At 44.7% G+C, this 24,365-nt stretch overlaps 1 protein-coding gene across 4 annotated transcripts in view; it reads right to left on the bottom strand.

The window, feature by feature from the left end:
* The window catches only part of ADCY7 (adenylate cyclase 7), a 621,989-nt gene that overhangs the window by 89,586 nt on the left and 508,038 nt on the right, over window positions 1-24,365 (bottom strand). For all 4 annotated transcript variants that reach the window (XM_085639173.1, XM_085639172.1, XM_085639171.1 and 1 more), the window contains 2 exons: window positions 13,493-13,536; window positions 11,107-11,181 (listed from right to left, as the gene is read on the bottom strand). In XM_085639173.1, coding sequence (XP_085495299.1) covers window positions 11,107-11,181; window positions 13,493-13,536 — 119 coding nt within the window. The remainder of the gene's footprint in view (window positions 1-11,106; window positions 11,182-13,492; window positions 13,537-24,365) is intronic.

Raw genomic sequence — 24,365 nt, 5'->3', positions numbered from 1 at the left:
ACTCTCTGCCCATGGAAGGAGACTCGCATCACGGGGACTCTCTGCCCATGGAAGGAGACTCGCATCGCGGGGACTCTCTGCCCATGGAAGGAGACTCGCATCGCGGGGACTCTCTGCCCATGGAAGGAGACTCGCATCGCGGGGACTCTCTGCCCATGGAAGGAGACTTGCATCGCGGGGACTCTCTGCCCATGGAAGGAGACTTGCATCGCGGGGACTCTCTGCCCATGGAAGGAGACTTGCATCGCGGGGACTCTCGGCCCATGGAAGGAGACTTGCATCGCGGGGACTCTCGGCCCATGGAAGGAGACTTGCATCGCGGGGACTCTTGGCCCATGGAAGGAGACTTGCATCGCAGGGACTCTCTGCCCATGGAAGGAGACTTGCATCGCGGGGACTCTCTGCCCATGGAAGGAGACTTGCATCGCTGGGACTCTCTGGCGATGAAAGGAGACTCCCAACTCTACGACTCTCTGGCGATGGAAGGAGACTCGAATCTCTGCAGCTCTCTGCCCATGAAAGGAGCCTCACTTCTCTACAACTCTCTGGTCATGGAAGGAGGCTCGTATCTCTGGGACTCTCTGCCCATGGAAGGAGACTCGCATCTCCTGAGACTCTCTGCAGATGGAGGAAGACTAGCATCTGTGCAGCTCTCTGCCCATGGAAGAAGACTCGCATCTCTGTGACTCTCTGCCCATAGAATGAGATTCACATCTTTAAAACTCTGCTCATGGAAGAAGAGCCACATCTATGGGACTCTCTGCCCATAGAAGGAGACTTGCATCTCTGGGATTCTCTGCCCATGGAAGGATACTTGCATCGCTGGGACTCTCTGCCCATGGAAGGAGACTTGCATCGCTGGGACTCTCTGCCCATGGAAGGAGACTTGCATCTCTGGGATTCTCTGCCCATGGAAGGAGACTTGCATCGCTGGGACTCTCTGCCCATGGATGGAGACTTGCATCGCTGGGACTCTCTGCCCATGGAAGGAGACTTGCATCGCTGGGACTCTCTGCCCATGGAAGGAGACTTGCATCGCTGGGACTCTCTGCCCATGGAAGGAGACATGCATCGCTGGGACTCTCTGCGCAAGGAAGGAGACTTGCATCGCTGGGACTCTCTGCCCATGGAAGGAGACTTGCATCGCTGGGACTCTCTGCCCATGGAAGGAGACTTGCATCGCTGGGACTCTCTGCCCATGGAAGGAGACTTGCATCGATGGGACTCTCTGCCCATGGAAGGAGACTCCCATCCCTGCGACTCCCTGCCCTTGGAAGGAGACTCGAATCTCTGCAGCTCTCTGCCAATGAAAGGAGACTCCGTTCTCTGCAACTCTCTGGCCATGGAAGGAGACTCGCATCTCCTGAGACTCTCTGCAGATGGAAGAAGACTAGCATCTGTGCAGCTCTCTTCCCATGAAAGGAGACTCGCATCTGGGCAGCTCTCTGCCCATGGAAGGAGACTCGCATCTCTGGACTTTGCCCATGGAAGGAGAACCACATCTCAGCGACTCTCTGCCCAGGGATGGAGAATCACATATATGGGACTCTGTGGCCATGAAAGGATGCTCCTATCTCTTAAGACTCCCTGTGATGGAAGAACACTAACATTACTGTGAATCACTGCTTCTGGGAGGAGACTCACATCTCTGTGACTCTCTGCCCATGGAAGAAGACTCATCTTAGATTTATGCAGATTAGAGAAGAAACTTTTCAGGGAACTCACATGATGAAAGAGATATTACTTAACCCAACTGTCTCTCTGAACTATCGATCCAAATTGCTCTGCTTTCTTTTTCTCTGTTATGATCATCCTACTGTGCTTAGCATCACCTCCCTCATCCGCATGATGAAAGAAGCCGGGTCAGGTGAGGGTAATCTTGAAAGTTCTCAGAGTTGAGGCAAGCTCTGGAGAAGGAAGCTCCAAATAAGAGGCGTTAACAGAGAAAGATCTGATTAGTACACTGTTGTGAGGAGTCTCCATGGCAGTGCTGGTTTTGGAAGCGGAAGGTTGGTCAGTGCAGGAAGGTTGGTCAGTGCAGGCTAGGTGAAGCAAGGCGAAGGATGGATTTCAAAATGTGCCTACGGCGGAGGTCCTTACTCTCTTCTCTAAGCTCCCCCTAGACGTCCAGAGAGGGACAGCTGACAAATCGCAGAAGGCGAGATCTCAACATCGAGGACTTTAAAGCGAATGAGAGGAGTAATCCCGGAGGACCCGGGAAAGGCAGCTGCAGCAGCCCAGCTTCCTGAGCAGTGGTGTGTTAATCACCGCGCAGGTGAGATTCGAGTTTGTTAAAATGGCAGTTAAACAGGTGGCTGAAGGCAGAGGAAGTGAGGGACACATTTTGCTGCTGAAGTGAACCCCAAGATCGTAGGTTAGGCGTGAAGGAAGAATGTGGAGCATGGGAAAGGCATGGAAGATGAAATGCCTTTGGGTGCAACGCTTAACAGGAAATAAAAGATTCTGGCATATAGGACACTGTCAAAACATGACGGATGTCCCGTTCACTGCATTACAAGTGCCAGAGGTAGACCGGATATCCGCCATGTTGGAGATGGAGTATCCCAGCTGCCAAACTCTAAATGAAACCCTTAACCTTAAAGATTAGCAGTGGATATGCGCGAGAAATGTTTTCAGATCTGAGCCCCACCATACAGGACTATACAACTGGTCGTCACTTCAGTATATCTCAAAATGAAGTGATCTAGAAAAATGGGTCATAGCGATGTCTGCTATCCCCAATGATCAAATAGTGAAAAAAATATCCACCTCATATTTTCATTTACTATATGATACAAGAAACCATGTTTAAATAATAGCATCCAGATCGGATGCCCCCACAATACCGTGCAATCACATTTTGCTCTCGACAATGATTAACTTCCCGCCAAGCCAGGAACAGGACATGCTGTGACATGGCTGATAAGCTTACCCCAGAGGCTTTCAAACCCAAGGCAGGCAACAATCGACGTCATCAGCTGCCATGTGCCTCACCGTTGGCGACGGAGTGCTACAGCGCTGGCGCTATTTATAGGATTCAAACACCCTTTCACGAAAACATGACAGGACCGTGTGATGACGCATCATTGTTTAGGGGAAAAAGGAATACAGGTTATCATGTAAGCATATCTTGTGCTCCTGACGCAGGCGCGCCGCTGTGTGCTGTTTTTAATAGGTAAAGCGTGGATCTGACCTGTTTAGAAAACAATGTACGAAAAATCATGGGGTTTCCTCTGACGTAATCCAACGTGCACATACATCGGGTACTGGAGATGGGAAAGCGCGCTTTAATTCACTCGGCAGAGGTAAAAGACAGAACCACATAGGTTTGATCAAGTGTCTGAAAATCTCACATTCCCAGTGTCAAAGTGACCACAGAAACTGACTGAGGCCCAGGGTGGGACTGGGATAGAAACTAGGCCCAGGCAACAAAATAAAAGTTGACCCCATTAGCGAATCAGAGAGCAAAAAAAGCCCACATTTGCACAACGTGGCAGTTCTGAACGTGTACACTACACATCCGCTATGTAGGTGTTTTGCAAGGTATGGAAGACTGTACGCATATGGGCTTTCTGCAGGCAATGTTGTAGTAATATCAGGGAAATCAACAGTAAAAATTGCCCACCAGACCATAAACATGCCCGCAGACTGCCAACAAAAGGCCCACACACTGATCAGTCAGACCAGTGTTTCTGGCAGTGCCAGCTGCCCTATAGTCCAGTCCGACCACGCTCCGACCCTCTCTACGGTTGGTAAGTGCCAGGGCTCGAATCGGGGGTACAGGCAGGTACACGGCGTCCCCCCTCTCTTTTCACAGGGTGCGGTGGACGCCGTCCCCCCTGCCAAGAAGCTGGCCCCCACAGAAATAAGCTGAACGTGCCCCAGTGTAATTCTCAAACAACCGGGCACGTTCAGCACGTGACGTCATGGGGTAATTTGCATTTTGTAAGTCCCCCCACTTCTTATTATAGGACTTGTGCCCTGGTAAATACTGACACTGCAAGGTGCCGTATTTACCCGGAGTGGTACTGTCTTCCCATTTGGGATGCACAGCTTGGTAACAACGTACAACTGTCATTGTCACCCATCCGAGCTGCAAAAACCTGGATTGCTGGGCGGCTTCCCTACAGGATCAACTAGACCCAATACCACACCCCAGCACCAAAATAAGAGTGGATCACATCAGCGAATCAGAGGTAAAAAAAAGTCATCCACATTTGCATATTGGGGCAGTTTTAAACTCGTGCACACACACACACACTATATAAGTGTTTGCAAAGTGTGGGAAGCTTTCACCCTGTGTGGGCCTGTGAGGGGTAAGTAGTACCAAGCAGGGCCATATTTAGGGCAGTGCAAATGGTACGGTCGCACTGGGCGTTGACCTGTGGACGGGGCACTGACCTCTTAGGGGGGGGTCCTGTGTTTAGCAACAACTTATGATTCGAAAGATGAAGGGCTCTTTTGCTCTGTGATGGTGAAGGAATCTGAGGAGGCAGCCAAAGGGTGTGGGGGCGCACTGGGCACCACCAGCGTTGAAGCCAGCCCTGGTACCAAGTGCGTGACCCTGTGCCTGAGCAACACTGGCTATTACTCCCTGCAACTCTCCTCAGCTCACCCCATCTTCTCTAGATGTATCCCCGTGCTCTCCGCAGTCTCTCTTTCTCTCGGGTAGACCCAAATCACCCTTAAAGTGCGGCGTCCGTCTATCTCCTTGGGTTGCAGCAGCATGAATGGCGTCCTTGATTTTGGATAATCCTTTCTATGAGGGGCACCAGTCGATTTCTCAGCATTGCTGCACACCCAGTTCTAGACCACGCGACACCTGTCTGTGTAGGGGTTGGTTCACTTTTCATGGGATATAGTCTTCTGCTCCTGGATGAACTCCACAGACAAACATATCAGCCAATGCTGGTTTCTTGGTTGGGTTCTACGGTTTGTGTAGTCTGGACGTCTTATTTCACTTTATGCCAAACCAAAACAAGTATGAAAATGGGAGGACTGAGTTGCCCCGGATGGTTTAAATAATAATCAGTCAGTTGGCGGCCATTTATTTGGAATACGGTGGTCTTAAATGACGCCAGTCTTTGGCAGAAAGCCAAGTAGCTGCTCTTACCATGAGCGACTACTGGGTATCACACATCGCCATTGTCTTGTCGTCAGATCTGGAGACATTAGCCAGTTTTTCAAAAGGTCGTGACCTCACAAACGCCTGGAAGCCATTTATTGCCTCGTATGTACAGTGCTATAAGTTATACGATTTCTAGATGCTGTTATAAGGAGATGATACAATTGTTTTTTCTAATGTATAATCGTCATAACTGAATTTGGCAGCTTTTAATTTTATTTTTACACCTGATCAGGATGTTTCACATGCTCCAATGTAAACTTTGTCTTGATGAGGCCATAAATCACAGGCCGAAACACCTCAACACCTTTAACGCTTGAGGAGTTTACTCTGAAAAACAAGTGGTACAGTGGCAGCTCCTCCGCTAAGGTGGAGGAGTGTCGCCACACTGCTCTTTGAGCAGTGCAAAAAAGAATGATAATAAATGTATTATCATTTTACTTTTAGTGTGGAGGCGGGGCGGGGCTGGGATCAAGTCAGATGGAGGACGAGTGGTTGGTGCACCATCAGTGCGCATGGTGATTTGGCCATCCGTCATGGGTCGGCCAAACCATCATGCGCACTTAGCATGTTTTGCACAGCCTGGGTGGAGAAGATGCACAGGTTCCCATTCCCTGTCTGAGCGCCAAACCAGGCCACTCAGACCAACAACAAGGCTGCGATCATGCGGTTGACAGGGGAAACAGCCTTTACAACGCGGTCATTACATCGTGTTTCCTTTACAACACGGTCGTTACAACTTATAATACTATTCCTAAGTCCAGCGCGCCCCCTACAGCAAGTCGATCTAATGACTTGCGTTGTAAAGGTATCGCGTTGCAACGACCGCATTGTAAAGGAATGCAATGTAATAGCATGAGTTGTAACATGCTATATTCGGTTGACAGCAGTGTCGTGATTGGCTAGGGGAGTCTGGGAGCCTGAGTGCTGCTGCGTGGCAGGAAAATAGGGAGGATGGAGGAAAGACTGGTGACCGGAAAGCAGCACTTAAGTCTTCTTTTTTCTTCTTTCTTTTTTTCTAAATCCACCCCCAAGTACGTGCCACTGTTCCCTACCAGCTGCCACTGCAAGTGGAATATAAGGATTGATTACATATTGACCAGACGTTGGCCTATGGACTTTGCCTTTGGAGTATCATTGTTCAAACTACCTCAGGGTGTATAAATGGACACAATTTATGTGCATGCACCCCCGTAAATGCTTAAAATGGACTGTGATGCATTTTGCACAGTGTTTACATACACGGTATGCACTTTAATGTGGTTAACAGTTGTTGTATTTTGATTTTTTTTTTAAATAAATGAGCAATGAATTTCAAAAGGTAACTAAAGTTTGCCTATTATAGAAGATAAAGTGATACTATATGTTCTTTGCTTGCCATGGGTTAGAGTAGGAGAAATAATTGCCTTAAAGAAATGTCAATACAATTAAGCCAAAATGATGAGTACATTCTTGTGTTAAGTTAAATGCTGTTAGGCATGATCTTTCCCTTAAGGAACCACACTTTTTGTATATAGTTGAGAGCCCAGGTTCCAGGGGATTATACGGGCTGTCCTTCAGGCTCCCTGATATCTTGGGATAATGCATCTTCTGCTGGGTGGAACTCATAGACCCATGTATGTGTGATGTTTGCTTTTTTCCCTGGGACATAACATCTGATTCTGGGTGGACTACATACACCCATGTGGCTGTTGGGTCTATTCATTTTACTGGGAGCAGGGAAACATCCTTTACTCCGCATGCGTTACAACGCATGTCATTACCCCACATTTTTCACTCCGCAAAAACTTTTACAATGCAGGGCTTTACACCGCAAACCATTACAACGCATTCACCATTACAACGCCCCGGTGGAGGTAGAATAGTAAATTGCATTATAATGGTCAATGCGTTGTAATGGATTGCGTTGTAAAGCCCTGCATTGCTAAAGTTTTTGCGGAGTAAAAAACGCGGGATAATGGCTTGCGTTTTAAATGTGTGCGAAGTAAAGTGTCCTATTCCTGGGAGCATAACTTCTTCGACTGGGTGGATCTGATAGAGCCTTGCACATGGGGTGTTTCTTCATTCTTCCTGTGAAACAGCATTTTGTGTTCCTGGGACCCCACATAGACTAATGTATGAACAGTCGCTGTTCATTTCTGAGGGGATACCATCCCCTATCCTGGATAGAGAGCATTGAGCCATGTAGAAGTGGTGCCTGTTAATATTTCCTGGGACACAGATCTTCCACTTGTGTGGGAGCCCAATAGACCCATTTAAAAATTGAGTCTGTGGGACTTACCTTCTCTAATCCTGGGTGGCCCTCAGACTTACCCAATATCAATGGGTTCTCAAATCTATGCAGAAGACCCACACACAAAAATGTCTCTGGATTTTTGTGGCACATAGCATCTCTGCTCCAGACTGGAACCAATAGATCCATTTAATTATGGTATCTGTTGATATCATTGAGTTACACGTTCCTAGGTGTGGCTGTCAGATGGATAGCTCACTATCAGAGGGATAGCTCTCCAAAAAGTCGTCATAGGAAATAATGCTGAGAAATACAGTAAGCAACATAAGTGAGCATATGCAAACACAATTCTATCTGTCCTACTTACGTCAGCTTCATACCATACCTAGGAAACCCCACACATTTGCTGCAAAATGTTAGGGGCACACATATGAATTTCACAGACACACCGAAATGACTCCCAGATAGGCCACACAATGAAACCTAGTCTCTGCTTAACATGCAAAACAAACCGAGTAGCTTGTTTTTAATTTTGGCAGTCCACGCGGCACCCCTTTACACTTACCTGCTCCCTGCTGACGAGAGGCAACTACCTCGAAACACGTGTCCAGGGATGGCTAATGCGACACATATTTTTTATACACACCGTGGCATAGGCGTACTCACCGTCGCCACTACATTGACCACAGTTCCTTGGGGCAACTTGCTGGTGTGACGAGCAGTGTGCGGCCAATTGAACTTGATATATTACGGCTCCCTTGAGCCACCGGGCTGACGAGTCCTGGATCAGCACCTACGCGCCATGAGAGGTACTCTACCTGTTTTTAATTTTTGGCAGTCCATGCGGCACCCCTTTACACTTACCTGCTCCCTGCTGACGAGAGGCAACTACCTCGAAACACGTGTCCAGGGATGGCTAATGCGACACATATTTTTTTATACACACCGTGGCATAGGCATACTCGCCGTCGCCACTACATTGACCACAGTTCCTTGGGGCAACTTGCTGGTGTGACGAGCAGTGTGCGGCCAATTGAACTTGAGTAGCTTCTTACTTTACTATCCAGAAAATTATCTGATACCTCACTAGAGGAAGGAAATTGAGATACAATTCTACAATACAATGCAATTATAAAGACTAAAAAAGCTTAATTCCCGGGTTTGGTGCTCAAAATAATATCTGCGTGTGGGGGTATTGAAAAATCCTGAAATTGATGGATAGAAATTAAATGAAACATGTAATGTCGGGTACACTAACTTTGTTACACTCTTAAGTCTCATATAGGAATGCAAAAATGTTAGTTTGACGTTATACAGTGTAAATCCTGAATCACAGCATGGGGCTGGTCCTCAAAACTATTTGCTTTTGAAGGTTGGCTTACACGTGAAAATAACATGTTTTATTGATAGTAAAAAAGACAACTCTACTTCTCAAGACCAGAAACACTTCCTGCACTTTAAACAGACTTGGATGTTCAGCACCTACCTGGAGTTCAACCCCACCAAAACAAAATGTCGGCTGTTTACCAGAACCAACCAGCAACAACTGGCCCAAACCTTGATCAATTGCATGAATCAGGAAGGATTCAAAACCAAAATTTCACCAAGCACTAAAGCACATGGATTCAGCCTGGCCACCAACCTCGCCCTCAAGGAATATATTGCAAAGAAAACCAAGACATCCTCGTACCAGAATTCTTTACTAAAGAAAGTAGAATCAGTCCTCCTAGGAAGTGACTTTAGTACAACATCCTACAGATTGTAGTATGCCTCACCGATTGCCTAATGAAATATGACTAGATCACCCCTTCCCTGATGGAACTTTACCTGCTCCTGTTGCAAGTAGGAGTCAACTTTCTAACCAGTTGCATCAGCTTCAAAAAGCCATCATGACCAGCACCGCATTTATTGGGCTACCAAGCTCACCATCACTGGTGGATCTCGGCACACCTACAGCCAGATCATTATTAGACATGAAGATGAAGTGCAGAAAAAAACAAAACAACAAGCCTTGTCCATCTATGCGCCTAGTATCTGGAGTGACATCCCCAGATCTATCAGCATAACCTAATCCCAGTCACCCCTCCAGTCACTCATTGACTGTATCTGTGCCTTTGACTTTCTTCTCTTCTCCTTTGGGTTTGTGCTATAGAAACACCGCAAACGTACTTTTCCACTTCATAAAAACAACATTTTTCACCTATATTTTCTTGTGAGTAATTCTTCTACAAACATAGTTGTTTCTGAGTATTCACAAGTCTTTTCTCAGCCCATTCGTACCCTGGAAAAAGTCCCAATGTACCCTTGTCAAGTACAGGAACTGGAAGGGAATATCGCTAAAATTGGTGTAGGTGTAGTGGGAGTGTGTGTCTTTGGGAAAATACAAAAACATAAAAGTACAATTGAACTGATGCATAAGCATTTTCCATGTCATTTTCATACTAGATACAATTAAGGATGGAGAAAGTTGGAAATCTCAAGATCTGTTAGATTTCTGGGTGTAGTCTGAGCATTGTAAAAGGAGGACACACGTAGACTTATATAACCTTTCATTAGCATTATCTTTACTGGGTGAGGGTCCTCTAACTGTGATAAAGGATTTCTATCACTTCATGTCCATGGCACTGTTGCTTGGGGTCAGTGTTGCCAAACGTCCTGCTTTTACAGGTTCAGAGCATCACTGAACGATTTGTCTTCCACATATCCCTTAGAATATCATTGATAACCTTATCCATCCACCTGCACAACACTCTTAGATTTGGTCTAGTCCCAAGAGGCCATTCATATGTAAATGGAATACTTCTAGTAAAATAGCCTTCCAGCATATTAAAGCACACAACAGGTGCTTAGGTTAATAAAGTGAACAATTTGTTTACTCCTTCAAGTCAGCAGCATGTTTTAAAAAGAGATGGATGTGTCACCCCACCCGCATAGTATGGTGGCATGCTTCATCACGGATGATCTATTCACACCAAGGTAAGTAGATAACACCTTGGCGGGCCTGACAAATGCGTGAGAGTTCAGATAAAATTACCTGGATATTTACAGTGATCCAGATTCCTGTTAATAGACTTGGGGTTTGCCCCTATGGGACATCCCACTTTATTGATTGGGGACCCAAATATAATTAAAATATCTATACTGTGGATCTTAGATTAGATATAATGAACCATCCGTCCACTTTATACTTTCAGACTTTTCCTATGCCTCTACGGGTCAACAGCTTTTGTGTGGGCTTTAACTAATGTAGGTATCCATGGGTCTATTTCTCTCATAACATGCAGCACACTAAGGAATGCTAAACATCAAACCTAAATTACTGTTTTTTGAAGACCCTTCTCTATGGGTAATTGCTGCATCATGGACCTTATGGGGATGCTCTGACCTGTAGTCATACACTCATCAAGGGTTAGTAACCTCGGAACACCTACCGATCCCCCATCAGTTCTATTGGAAGACAACATATGATCACAAAGTTTCATTGTACACATTCCAAAAGGCTTGCGGGTAGAAGGGCTATGCTGAAATAGATACATAGGGTTCAACCAGGAATAATTTCAGTCTCAACATTTGCAGTCAAGAAGTATTTACTTGTATACGTTTTCTCTATCAGAAACGTAAAATGCTTTATTTTTTACCTTACTCTATCTCACAAGATTCTAGCACCATGAAGCATTTGTGAAGCATCTGTAAACTGGATTTAACGGATACATGGAGTCTCAACCTACAGGAAAAATAGTTGACATACTTAGCCGAACTGAGACCATCAATAGCCATTTTCATCTTGTCGTGTAGGCCATCTTCGATCTTCTGAGACGCATTTCTAAGGGAAAATACAGAGGGTATAATTGTTCAATTTTATCCCCATCTCACTTTTGTTTTCAAGAACTGCAAATCCCCTAGTGTCTGGGATCTAGGAAGGCATTTCAGACACACCTGGCTTTATTCTTCAAAATACAATCTCAGAAATGCTCATAAATGCAAAAGACTTCAAGAAAGACAAGGTACAATTATTGCAAGTCAAACCAAATAAATGTAGCATCAAATGCAGTACTAAGAACCGATAGTGGGTAATGTTTGTTAATTGTTCAGTCCATCCATGTTTTTACTATCTGTTCAAAGCCCTTGTCTAAAGTTCTGTTCTAAATCCTACTTTCTATGATCAATCGTATCCAGTACGTCCTCTGAGGCCACCACTGCAGCACCTCTTTAGGACTATGCTACACATCCATATGCCCATCATCCTTTACTGTCTCCATGTGACATTGCTTAACAGTTGCCCTTAGCTTTTTGCAGTTTAAATAAGGATCCTCCCTTCGGATAAGTGGTGGACCTACTTGAACTTCATATTGAAATGCTTTGGACCAAATGGATAACTTGATTATTAATTGTAGGGAAAAAGTAATTTTTTTGTACTCACTGTGAACCTAGAGTTCTGATGGTCAGATCCAACATTGTAAGCTCAATTTTAATCCATATGTTATCATTTTCCTGACCTGACTCTCAAGATTAACCCATCATTGAAGCTGGAGGATTAGGAGAAAGAAGGGCCACTGAGTGATTAATTAGGCCGGGAGCCCCCTGACCACCACTATCGCAATGCTGAATCCTCACCCACCACCTCTCCTTCCCTCCCAAGGGACTAAGCTCGAGTCAAAGCAGTAATTGGGATCTGGGAGCGGCTGCTGGTAGGTTTACTAGCTTAATTTGAGGACAATCAGTACTTTGAGAATTTATAAGTGTTTATGCATCATTAGAAGACAATCATAATTATTTTCAAAATACTGTCATAACATAACAGGAATCAAAGGCAGCCAAGATGTCCGAGTCAAAAGCAAAGAATGTTGTTGCATTCCTCCATTGTGTTAAGACCACTGCTGATGCTATCGGATTGGAGTATCTAGTAGCATTCAGCTTTATTTAGTAGATGTTACACAATTTACTAGGAAATAACATTTTATGATTACCTTAATTTTGATTAATTTAATAAGTAAGTAAATTACAGCTGTTGTAAAACATCCATTGGTTATATAGCTTTTGGAGTCTACTAGGAACCATTCATTGGAGTACTCATAAATGCCCTATGGCATTTAAGCATGTTTATGTGAACATTGTGTATTAACATGCACCACTTGACCCAATTTCTTCAAACTTTTCTTGGGGGAAGAAATCTACCTCCCCAAACCCTCCTAGAGATGCAAAGCTTTCTTCGCTCATTTTCAAAGAATTTCAAGACAAGTATTACACTTCAACACAAAGATCACCAGCTACCACTACTGGACGTTGTAATGCTTTACTGAACTTCCATAGAGCCGTACATAAAACTTTCTTGATGAAAGCGGATTGCCCGTGCCTTTTCCTACTCTTAACACTTTGTCATTAAGGGTTTGCGTGGAGTTTTTCTCTAAATGTCTCTATGAATATAGCCTCAGTAAAAGTTACAAGAGGGAAAGCAATCCTCCTGCTTTTGATGGGATACCTCGAATTTCTGCACAGGGCATCCAAACGTATATTCCAGTCTCTTTTCATAAAGTTGTCTTATTTTTTTTTATTAGATGCCCCATTGATGCCTTTTAGCCACCTTCATAAAATGATATTCTGTTTTCTAACCCATGTCCTCCAACATCTATAAGCCTTTGTTTACTTGAGAGCTGGGTGTGAAAAGTTAAATTTTCTCTTATTCTGAGACATCTATATTAAGAATTGTTGAATCCTCTCTTCCCTTCCCACTTCTGTAACCTGTGTGAGAGAGTCAGGCTTTCTAGACGTCTTGGAGGTGTGCTGACTTACTCTTAGTGTTAGGCAACTTGTAATCAAATTGGTGAGTTGTAATTTAGTCTCATCAAGGACTGGGATGGGGAACACTGGTTCTCAGCTGCCCCCTACCTCGAAGATAGGTTCCAGACAATAGACAGTTAAACTTTTAATAGTATAGTTCAGAAGTATCTTTCTTAATCGAACAGTACCGGAACCTTTGAAGCACACTGCAATTAGAGGTGTGCGAAATTCATGTAACTAAATACATAAAGGCATTAACTCTAGTTTGGAGTTAACTTCTGAGGGAATGTAGATAATATGAGAGATCTGGAGGAGAGGGACATTAAACTTTACCAAAGGATTTTTCTATAACTTACCCAGCGCTTGCTGTGTTCTGTCCAACGGTTTGCAGGGGTATCTCCTAAAAAACAATATATGGAAAAATATGAGATGTACATTTACTAAAGTATGACTCAGTATTTCTTTAAAAAAAAATCATTTAAAGGGGCTTGGTCATGGAATTGAAGGTGGCACAGCACCCTTCATCCCAAGAGTCTTCTTGAGGCCATGTCTTCCTTTAGCCACAGATTGTCTGCATTTTGAGTGTTATCTCTAACATACATTCTAAATGTTTTATTTACCTAAACCATACGGACAGGAATGGGACAGGTAAGATACCACACACCTCCAAAAAATAAACAAAAACAAAGGGAAACGTTACCCCGACAACAATATATTTCAGTCTAAGACTGGATGGCTTGCTATATGACAAAATCATATTTTATGGTACCATTCATTTTGTGCAGTGTTTACATGCACAACCATATCCTAACACACAACCCACTGGGCCACACCACCTCTCATCTTAGCTCTTGCATCACCCGCCACTCTGTCACCTTTTTGTTTACATGCAAACACCACCCAGTGCAAATTGTACGCTCTACAATCAGTAACTTTCCCAGTTTTATAAAACTCCTATTTTTCTACAAAGTGAGGAGAAAACACTCTAAACCCTTTGTTATATTTCTAGGTACTTTATTGCAGACCCAAATACCCACCTTCACATCCATCTTCCTGGTGTCTTTCCTGGAATCTGCCCTCTCCTTTATTCTGTTCTGAATTAATCCATTCTCTTTCTTTTATCATTCACCTTCACTCTTTTTTCTCTTTACATCTTCTATAGGTGCAATCTTTTGTTTGTCTTCCTTCCTCTCAACATTTCAAAAGGAACTAACCCTGTGATCCCTTGAAGTGTTGCCCGGTGTCCCATGATTGTCTTATCCAAATACATCTTCTAATCACTCCCCTCACTCATCTCATCATAATGCTGCATTTAATGTTTTAGTCAGTCTCTCCACCATCCTCTTATTTTGAGGCTGATACAGAGTTGGCAACTTGACGGTAATTTCATTCTTTTAAAAAAATCACCCATCACCAAAAAACCTTTCACCTTTTAAGTCTCTAGAACTCTTCTTAACCTACTGTCATGCTCTTGCATCTGCTTCCCTGCTACCAGATTTCACCCTGAAAATATAAGACTACCTGGTACACCTCTAAATACTTGCTGCATCACTATGAAAGGGCACTAGAAGAAAATAATTATTCTGTATGCAAAATGCTTCGAATGACGGAAAAACTCGTCTCCTCAAAGTGCTCCAACGAGTCACAACATGAGCCTAGCAAGATTCCGATCATAGGGTATATGGCTGATGAAAGTACAGTAATTAAGTCAAGTGGTATACATTCAAATGGGTCACAGAACAGAAGCTAAGATTGCGTACATATTTTTATCCATATCAAAGCAATCAAACTAAGCATATTATATTCAAATCAGGATGATCAATACAGTAAATGAGTTAATAAAGACAACAACACCAAGACACAGAAAAAATCGTCATACCTGATCTCACACTTTCAGACATACCACATTCATACCACAAACAGTAAACACATTCTTAAAACAACAAAGAGAAATAAACAACTTTAGGGGGACAATCCTAGTGCTATAATCAAAGCTTAACCCAGGATAAGAGATCTTCTTATGTAGAGTTGGAATGGTCTCAGTATCTTACACTTACGTCAAAAGCAAACAGCAATTGCTAACAGTAAGGCTGTTGTATCACAATGGGGATGATTCAGTATGCTGAGAAAGTACAGTTCTAAGTGAAAATATATATCAACGCTACACGGAGCTTCTTATACAACGTTTCTGTTTAAGGTGGTCTCCTTATAGTGCGCTGACACGCGTCTCGGTATTTGACTTAACAAATAGGTCACACCTTCTTCAGGGCACTAAAAACGTAGGAGAATCAGAGTGTCTTGGTGTCGGACAGAAGTCAAAATCAATCCACAGATCGGAGTCTGGGAATGTACATACTTTGGAGGTAACCAAGGTGAGACAACCGGCAGCCCAACAGGCAGGGGTCCTAAGGGAGATCTCTTGCGTAACGGTCCTCCCGATGGTAAAATGTGGACCGGCGTTCGACAAAGAAATGTGTGAATAACAGGGCTTCAAGAGGGAAGTGAACTAATCATGGGATAACCGCCATCCCAGTTCCCCTTTTAAAGCCTTTCTACTTTTAATGTTTGAGCAACATGGATGGAATCCTTCTTTAACCTAATTTCAGGCACGACTTTTTAAACATCCACATTTTCGCAGAAACATCGCCAAATTCTTCTCTCTCCCCTCTTTCCTTGTGGAGCATCGTCCCCACACTGCTGCACTAATGATTGTGAACCAGGAAAGCTATTCATTTCTGAAAAGGAGACAACATTCAGAATTCAGCAGGGGGTCATCTGTGTACATCCCTAAAGGTTTTCCCAAAGAAACTAACTGTTGAAAAAAAGAGATCTTGAAAATGAGTAGGAAAAAACGGCCATTTGTGACATTTCCATCTGTAAATGTTTGTCACAACAGCAGAGTTACAAAAGCAATATATCATTACGTCTGCTAGATCCTTCTGTTTGCCGGGATGTATAGGGTTTATAGGTCCTCCTAGAATCCAAGGTATCCAGAGCAAACAACTTAGGTGCACTGTACAACAGCTTTTCATTGTGTACAGAGTAGAGACCAATTTGTATGGTGAAATATGTAGAGTGAAAAATGGGTTTAAGGTAAATCTATGTATTTCTGAAATTAGCACAAGATGTGGAGTTCAGGAGCAGTGGCTATTTGTACAAATCTGAATATGTGGGTACTGGTACTAGCATATGATTTAGAGGGTATTTTTCAAAATGTCTTCTTTCTTACACATTGGCTTAAATTTGGGCGGCACCAATGCAGCGCAATCCAATTGGTAATAGCAATTCGTTAAGAGTTTCCGTTCATAACAGGATGTCCCCCAGTAACTAGATTGATTTCGTAACATTCTTCGGTTGGTAAGATATTTCACTAAGATAGATTCAGTGCAATTTAACATTGACTGCAACGAGATGGCCACCGTAGTTCTAAACTGTTATGGACGGAAACTCTGAAAGAATAGTCGTTGATCACAGACACTGTACAAAGGAAGGGATCCAGATCAGTGAGTTAAAAATGCTTAGTTTCCGACAGTTCACCTTTATTGGTGGGAACAATAGGTAAGATTAAAAACAAATAGTAGTAGACTTTTATCTAAGAACTCGTCAAGTCCACCAGGAGGTCGAGTCCACCCTGTATTGTATAGGGTGGGGAGAGGTTGTCGATGATGAAGCATGACACAATTTTCTGTGTGAGGCTTCCTCTTCCATAAGGATGACCTTCCCTGCTCTCTGCACTCATACAGGAACACTGTGAATGTCTTAGTTGGACTTCAATGACTCTGCTTAAGGGTAGTAATACCATATCTTGTATTTTACCCACAGCTGCCATACCTATTGGTGTTGGTTTTATCCTCATAGTGGGGTGTACGGTGGCTCGCCTCCTCCTCTCTCTTATGTGTTATAAGGAGCAGAAAGACTGTCTGTCCTATTGCTGGTGATGGGGGCATGTCCATGCCCATAGTGGGCAGCCCCCACACCTATATTAAATAACACCGGTGTCTAGTGGGTTTTCTGCCCCCCCCCCCAGGGGGGGGAGATTGGGGGTAACTTCTACTATTCACAACCCTGAGAGGGGATAGAAAGACAGAATCTTTATATTTACCCCTAGGGGAGCACAAGCCCTGCCAAAGGGGCTGTCCCTCCATCCCTGGTGCCTACCGGTGGATCCCTGCTTGGGGATCCCCAAGCAGTGATCCACTGGGCAGAAGTACCACTGGAAAGGGGATTTTCTTCCCTCTCCATCAATACCTCCTCCAAGAGAATCAGTGCTAAGGGGGGCCTGAGATATGCGCCCGAGCACGGATTCAATCTAAGTAAAATGAGCCCATCGGGTCATTTACTTTCAGTGCAATGACGTCAGGGCGCCCTGCGCGCCTATGTCATTGCAGTAAAAAAGAACAATAAACACTCTGGCTGCTCGGGAAGTTCCTCCCAAGCAGTCCAAGCTAACAATAAAATAAAGTACTCCCTCTGGTGCAGAGCCCCAGAGGGGCCTCTATATTCCTCCCCAGTGTCGGCCAATGGCCAACAGACTCACTGGGGAGGTAGTGCTGGTATTGGCCATGGGCCAACACCCGCAGTAAAAGGTTATCCGAGTGGCTGATATTTAAGAAGCAGTTCAGTAGCAGAATCTATAAGGGAATTTAAGAACAAAATCCAAAATCATTTCACTCACAATTGGAACCCAAACAGTCCATCAGCTCACCAGGAAGGTATGAGATTTGTGCGTAACTCGGGTAGCTAGCGATAAGGCATCACCCTAATAAAAAAGACCTGATAAAGTAAAAAATTCCACTCCTTGTAGTCTCTGATAAATGAGCATGAATGCATTAATTGCCATATTTCTCCATCATGGTGTCAGTTTGCTTGCTACAAGTGTAGCCCACATGAGGATACTGATTTGTGTTCACACACAAGGGGGTTATTCTGGAGCACAGTGTGCATAAGAGTTATTCAGGTTTGTACGGCCTTATTTAGTACTGTATTGTTTGCCAAAAAGGCAGCCCTGTCATGTATCATGCATGGAGGATTAGAATAATGCATTTCACTGCCTGAGCATGTCTCTGCACTGCACTGCTTTAGTCATGCACATGAGCTTCATTGGACTCTCCTCAAGGGCCTCCAACAATAAAGAGTGGGAGCTCTGTTGTCACCCTGCAGTGCTGCAGAGGGGGCACCCAGGCAGTAAGATGTTGGGGCGAGACGAGGCTGCTGCGGATGTGATCTTGTGGCTTGAAGGGGTCTGGGCCTGCCGGCATTGTCCTCTTAATGTGTTGCGCATAATTATTGAATATAATAGCGGATAAAAAAAACGAATGAGTACTTTTGTTTTAAGTTATTCATTCCAGTTGTTGCTTTTTCTAATTTCAGGATAGCTTTTATTTCTTACATATTTATAGCCATCTGGACCGTGATGCACAATATTGATAGTATTTATGGTGTTAAATCTTTAGACAGAATTAGGTTTTATCTAGCTGAATGAAGCCAATTAAACATTCTGCTACAACATTACCCTTGCATATTACTACTTAATTGTCTTAAGCATATAAGCCCTTTCTGCACATCGCCCAAGAATGAAAGTATATTTATTTTTCTTTTGATTGTTATCTCCATAGGACCTGCATGCGAGAATTCAGAATGCATTTGTTATGAAATTACAATGCATTCCCCTCTTACTCCCTTCTCCCACACTGAACAGCAGATTGGACTGGGAAGAACTACACCTGCTCAAAATTTCAGTGATGTGGCTAAGAGTAGTGGGTGGTGGTGGTGGGGTGGGCCTTGTATTGAAACCGAGGCAGTGCGGTTGCTAGCATGAACTAACAGTGTTGCATGCGCAATGCCACTCCATGAGCTTGAAAGCCAAGAGGAGCAGCTGACTGCACACATTTTTGTTTTCCTGTCGCCATCAGGTTCCTAGATTACAGAGAAAAAAGTGACCCTCCAGGACTCCCACCCAGATAAGCGAAGGGGGGACCCCTTTGGATCCTCAGGTGTCATCGTCCTCACTGTTGCCTGAGCATTCCAGGGCCCTTCCCCCGTGTGAGAGTCAAGGGACCCCTTTGAGGCCTCACGTTTCATTGTTGCTGTCCTCGTCTGATCTGTTCAGTGCAGTGTAGTCACACAGGAGACCGCGAATCATGTTCCGGCAGCCCAAGGCCGATGTCTCCTCCTTCCCTACTAATAGGCAGTTTCTGGAAAACAGAAGAACATCTTTAAACCAGCACAGGAGCCTCCAGCAGTCCTGGAGGTCCCAGAGTGCATGTGTCCCTGGGAACAGACAGTACATTACAGAGTCCGCGGTGATGCATGATGTTGGTATGCAGCCCCTAAGCTCCATGCCTAGGGCCTTCACCAGGACCTGTACATAAGCGCACTCCCAGAAAAGATGGTAGGTCATCTCATCTGCGGTGCACCTTCTTGGGCAGGACTTCTATCGGTTGAGCCCTCTTATGTGCATAAAGGCTCTCACTGGCAGACCTTCTTGGATGGCCATGCAGGCGATGTCCTTGTGGTGGTTAATCAGGCGCTGGAAGCAACGTTCTCCCACACGTGGTCCACTGTGGCAGAGGGGAGGGTGCCAATCGGTTCACTGACATCCCTCGCATGTACCTGGTGTTCGATGATCTTCGGAGTCTACTAGGCCGGGGCAGCAGCCTCCAGACCAAACTCCTTGGCAGACTTTTCCACTTCTTTGTAGAACCATGGAGAATCCAAGTTGTGGGAGATTGGGGGTCACCCACTCTGCCTATCTGAGGCGCCGCCACGTTGGCAGATGGAAGAAGGGTGTCATCAGAAAGCTGACATGGCTTTCATCTTCGGTCCTCAGGGTGCTCCTCATGCAGTGACACACAAAGATTCCCTTTAGGATGGTGGCAATGTCTGGCACTCCCTTGCCTCCCTTTTCATGGGTTTTGAACATCATCTCCCTCTTCACTTTAACTATCTTGGAGCTCCAGATGAAGTAGAAGATCATTCTCAAACAGCCTTCGCCATTTGAGGCTGCATTGGCCACACTTGAGCGACCAACTGGAGCACTGGCATGGTCTCATTCTGCGGGACCAAAGCTTCCCTTCGATTGTCAACTTCCAGAGTCCCAGCTTCTGCTTCATCTTCTCCAGTTTCTCTTCCCAGGTCTTCTCCGCTGCACCTTCTCTGCTGAAACAGCCTCCAAGGATCTTCAGGAAATCCTGACTGATGGGGAATGCCAGTGGATCTCAGGTGGGGTCCAGTGGCCAAAGAACAGGGTTTATGACTTTGCACTCTTGATCTTTGCTCCAGATGCTTTTCCAAGCTCAATAAGTCCTTTGCATTTCTTTCACAGAGTGCCCGTCCACACAGAAGATCGAGACATCGTCCATGTAGAGGGAGCACTTCATTTCATCCTTCCTGCTGCTTCCTAGTACTGTCACTACCATGATGTTCTTGTTCTGTCTAATGCATTTGTCGTGGAGCTCTATAACGCAAATGAACAGAAGAGGGAAGAGTGAACAGCCCTGCATAACACCTGACAGGATGGGGAAAGGGTTGGTTTTCCATTGATTAACCAATGCCGTGCTAGAGTTATCTATGTACATTGTGGTCACCACGTCACAGAAGTCATGCCCCAGTCCCAGGACTCTGAGCGTCTAGCCCATGAACTTGTGGGATACGTGGTCAAACATCTTTTCCAGATCCAGGTTGATCAAGGCCATCAGAACATTGCGGCTCTTGATGTACGCAATCATGTCCCGTACCAGGATCAGACTGCCCACAATTTGCCGACCTGGTATCCCATAGGACTGGTCAGTGTGAAACTATCTTCGCTATTACTTTCCTTAGGCGGTTGGCCATTACCATCGCTAGGATTTTGTAGTCCACATTAAGGAGCGAGATGAGCCTCCACTACTTGAGGTCCTCTCTCTCCCCCTTCTGCTTGTACAAAAGCATTATCATGCCCTCATGCAAGGATTGTAGCATACTTCCCTTGTCCACCATTTCCACGTAGAGGTCCAGCAACTCCAGCCTGATAAGGTCCCACAGTTCAACAGAGTTTCACTACGAGACCGTCATTTCTAGGCATCTTGCCTCTCTTAAAGGCTATAGGGGCCAAGTGCAGCTCTTCCAGAGCAAAGGGCACATTGAGGCCCTCTCTCTTTTCCAGACCCAGTGTCTTCGAGATGCCCTCCAGGAAACTGTCCGCCTGGGATCTCTCTGACGACTTCGGTGAGTAAAGCTCACCATAAAAGTCAGCCACGGCTTTTGCTCACTTTGGAGGTTGCCCCCAAGTCCTGAAGCTCTACAAGCGGTGTGTGAGGCGAGTGAAGTTTCTTGAAGAAGAATGAGTTGCATTTCTCGTCCTTTTTGACGTTCTCGCTTCTGGTCTTGAAGATGATTTTCTTCGATTCTTCCCTGAAGTGCTCTGTGAGCCCCTTTCAGGTTTCCTCCAGTTCGTCACTCACGTTCCATTCTCTGTCTCGTAAATAAACAGATTCGGCCCCAGACAGACTTCTACCCAGCTCATCATCACCAAATGCTGTACTCTGCCAGGGCTGTTTTGTCATCCTACTTCATTTTGGACTTTCCTATTAGAAGACAAAGAATGTGTGTCAAAGTCCCAGTCGACACGTTGTAGGTTGTTTGCCAGGCTTGAAAAGATTTCAGGAGTGCTGCATTGCTTTTAAATTGGTTCCTAAACAATTACAATTATCTAGAAGGAGTTAATTTTGGACATGTATTCATGAGATAAATATGATTGCTTTATTCTATTTGCAAAAAAAATGGCTCTCAAAGATCACACAAAAGGCAGTAAAGTGTAAAGCATGACAGTTCTGACAACATGGAAATGTCACTCAAAAGCAAACTGAAAACTTGCCAACTACAAACAGGAGTCATCTCTGTTGCATTTGGCCCTTTCTGCAAGGTCATCTTTAAACTCTTTTGGCTTCATCTGCCTGTTTTCTGAGACTGTTTTTGTTGGCTTTTAGGACTTTGCACACTTTACCACTGCTAATTAATGCTAAAGTGCTGTACTCTCTCTTTATAACATGGTAAAATTGGCTCACACCTAATTGGCATATTTAATTTACTTGTAAGTTCCTAGTAAGTTGTCACTACCTGTGCACAGGGCCTGTGAATTAAATACTACTGGGGGGCCTGCAGCGCTGGTTGTGCCACCCACTTAAGTAGTCCTTTAAACGTGTCTTGGGCCAGGCATTGCAGTCTGTGTGTGCAGTTTTAAACTGCCATTTGAACCTGCCAAAATAAACCTTTTTGACAGGCCCAAACCTTCCTTTTTACTACATATAAGTCACCCCTAGGGTAGACCCTAAACCCCCGACAGGGCAGGTTCCAGTGTATCTGGGTTTACCTTATTACATCTAATACGCTGCAACTTCCAATTGGAACCAGGTAGACAGGTCGAGTTTTGGGTTTAAAGAATTGTAATTAAAAGCCCCCTTTAATGGTTAATTAGGATTTTTAATCACAATTCTGAAAATTACACTTTTAGAAAGTTGGCATTTCCTTGTCCTCACCATTTGGTGCTTGCAGCCTGATCCTGGGTCACATGACTAGGCATAGCTGGCAGTTGGTCTTTGTGTATTGCTCCCAGACAGTGAGACAAAGGGAAGATGGGTCTTGGCAGGATGGCCAACTCTGATTTAATGATGGGGAGGAGCTGTCGCCTACCACACGTTCACATCACAAAGGCTCTGCCTGAGCACTCTCACAAAGGGCTTGTCCCTAGGTTATTGTGATCTCAGATAAGCTACGGTCAGGTCAAGGAAGTGGAGATGCCTACAGCCTCAGGGGAGCGGACACCTCTAGAAGCTTCTCCCCACTTCAAAGGCCCAACTGGGTATAAATACTGGACCTCAGACACCAACTCTTCAGTACACTATTGACCAGTGGATACTCTGCCAGGAAAGACTGCTGTGCTGCTGAAATGACTGCCACTCTGCTGGACTGCGGCTCTGAAGTACTGCTGCCCTGATGTGATGACCTGCTAACTTCTTGCCTGACTGGACCTGCATCTTTTGAACCCAGCACCCAGAGTGACACCAAGGGCTAGTTAGCTGGCCTTCTGATCTGAAGCCTCGGGGATACAACAGGCTTCCAACATCCTTGCACCTGCACCTAGACTCTGCCATCTGTGAGTCTACTCTGCCTAGTGGTGCCACCCCAGTCATGGACCCTTGGAAGTGGGCTGCTACACAGCGCAAACTTGTGCAGAACTGTCGCATTGCTGCTGCTGCATGGATTGGACCCGTCACAAAGACCGCATTACCGCTACAGTCTCATCGGAACCACCACTGCCCAATGCATCCTCAGTGCAGGCCCTCGCATCTCTCGTAGACAGCAGCCTCGAATGACAAAGATGCAGCTCCTCTGCATCGACTTATCACCATGTGGCGCATCCTTGAGCATCTCAAGCCCTTATCAACGAGATACTCAATGACGATGAAGGACCTCGCATTGCACCCTCGCTGCATCACGAAACCAACGCTTCCACTGCATAATTTATCTTCAACACGGATTGTTGCAGCGCTCCACAAACCAGGATTTAGGTAATTTGTTCAGCAGCCCTAACTGGGTCCCTGTAGTCAGAACACACTCTATCGTGGTTACCCTGAACCTGTGACTTTGTCCCAGTCCGGCATGACCAGATGTCCACAGTTGGTGCTTTGTGCGCTTTTTTACTGAAATCTTTAAAATTGCATATCTTTGGGTTCTACTGATTGCATTTTTGTTGTTTTGGTCTTGTGTTTTTTTATTGAAGATAAGTGTACTTTTCTAGCTTTGTTTAGAGTCCTTTGGGGTGGTGTTTTTCCTTTATTAGTGTCAGAAGTGTTTCACAAATAATTTAACTCCAAAAAAGGAGTACCACCCTTCACTGTCAAAAAGGAGAGGGTGGTTTATACCTAGAACAAATGAGATTCCCTTTTGTGCACCCTCAAAGTGTAGGACCCAGATTTTGCTTCCCAAGGCCCAATGGATATGCACTATAAGCCTTGCTGCATGAAAATATAAATAATCCCTGTCTCACTATATATATATTTCTTAAAAAAATTATTTAACATTTATCTTCATAAGATATAATCATATACATACATGAAAATAATCACAGATTAAAAGCACTTTCCATGGTCCATCATTTTCGAATACTAAAATCTTTGTTTTCTAAAATTCATTATGAAAAGACTTTTTATTACAATAAAATAAATATAAAATGAACCAAAAAACGATTCT

The sequence above is a fragment of the Triturus cristatus genome, chromosome 12, assembly GCF_964204655.1.
Source record: "Triturus cristatus chromosome 12, aTriCri1.1, whole genome shotgun sequence".
NCBI classification, from domain to species: Eukaryota; Metazoa; Chordata; class Amphibia; order Caudata; family Salamandridae; genus Triturus; species Triturus cristatus.
This window is presented reverse-complemented; position numbering and strand designations above follow the sequence as displayed.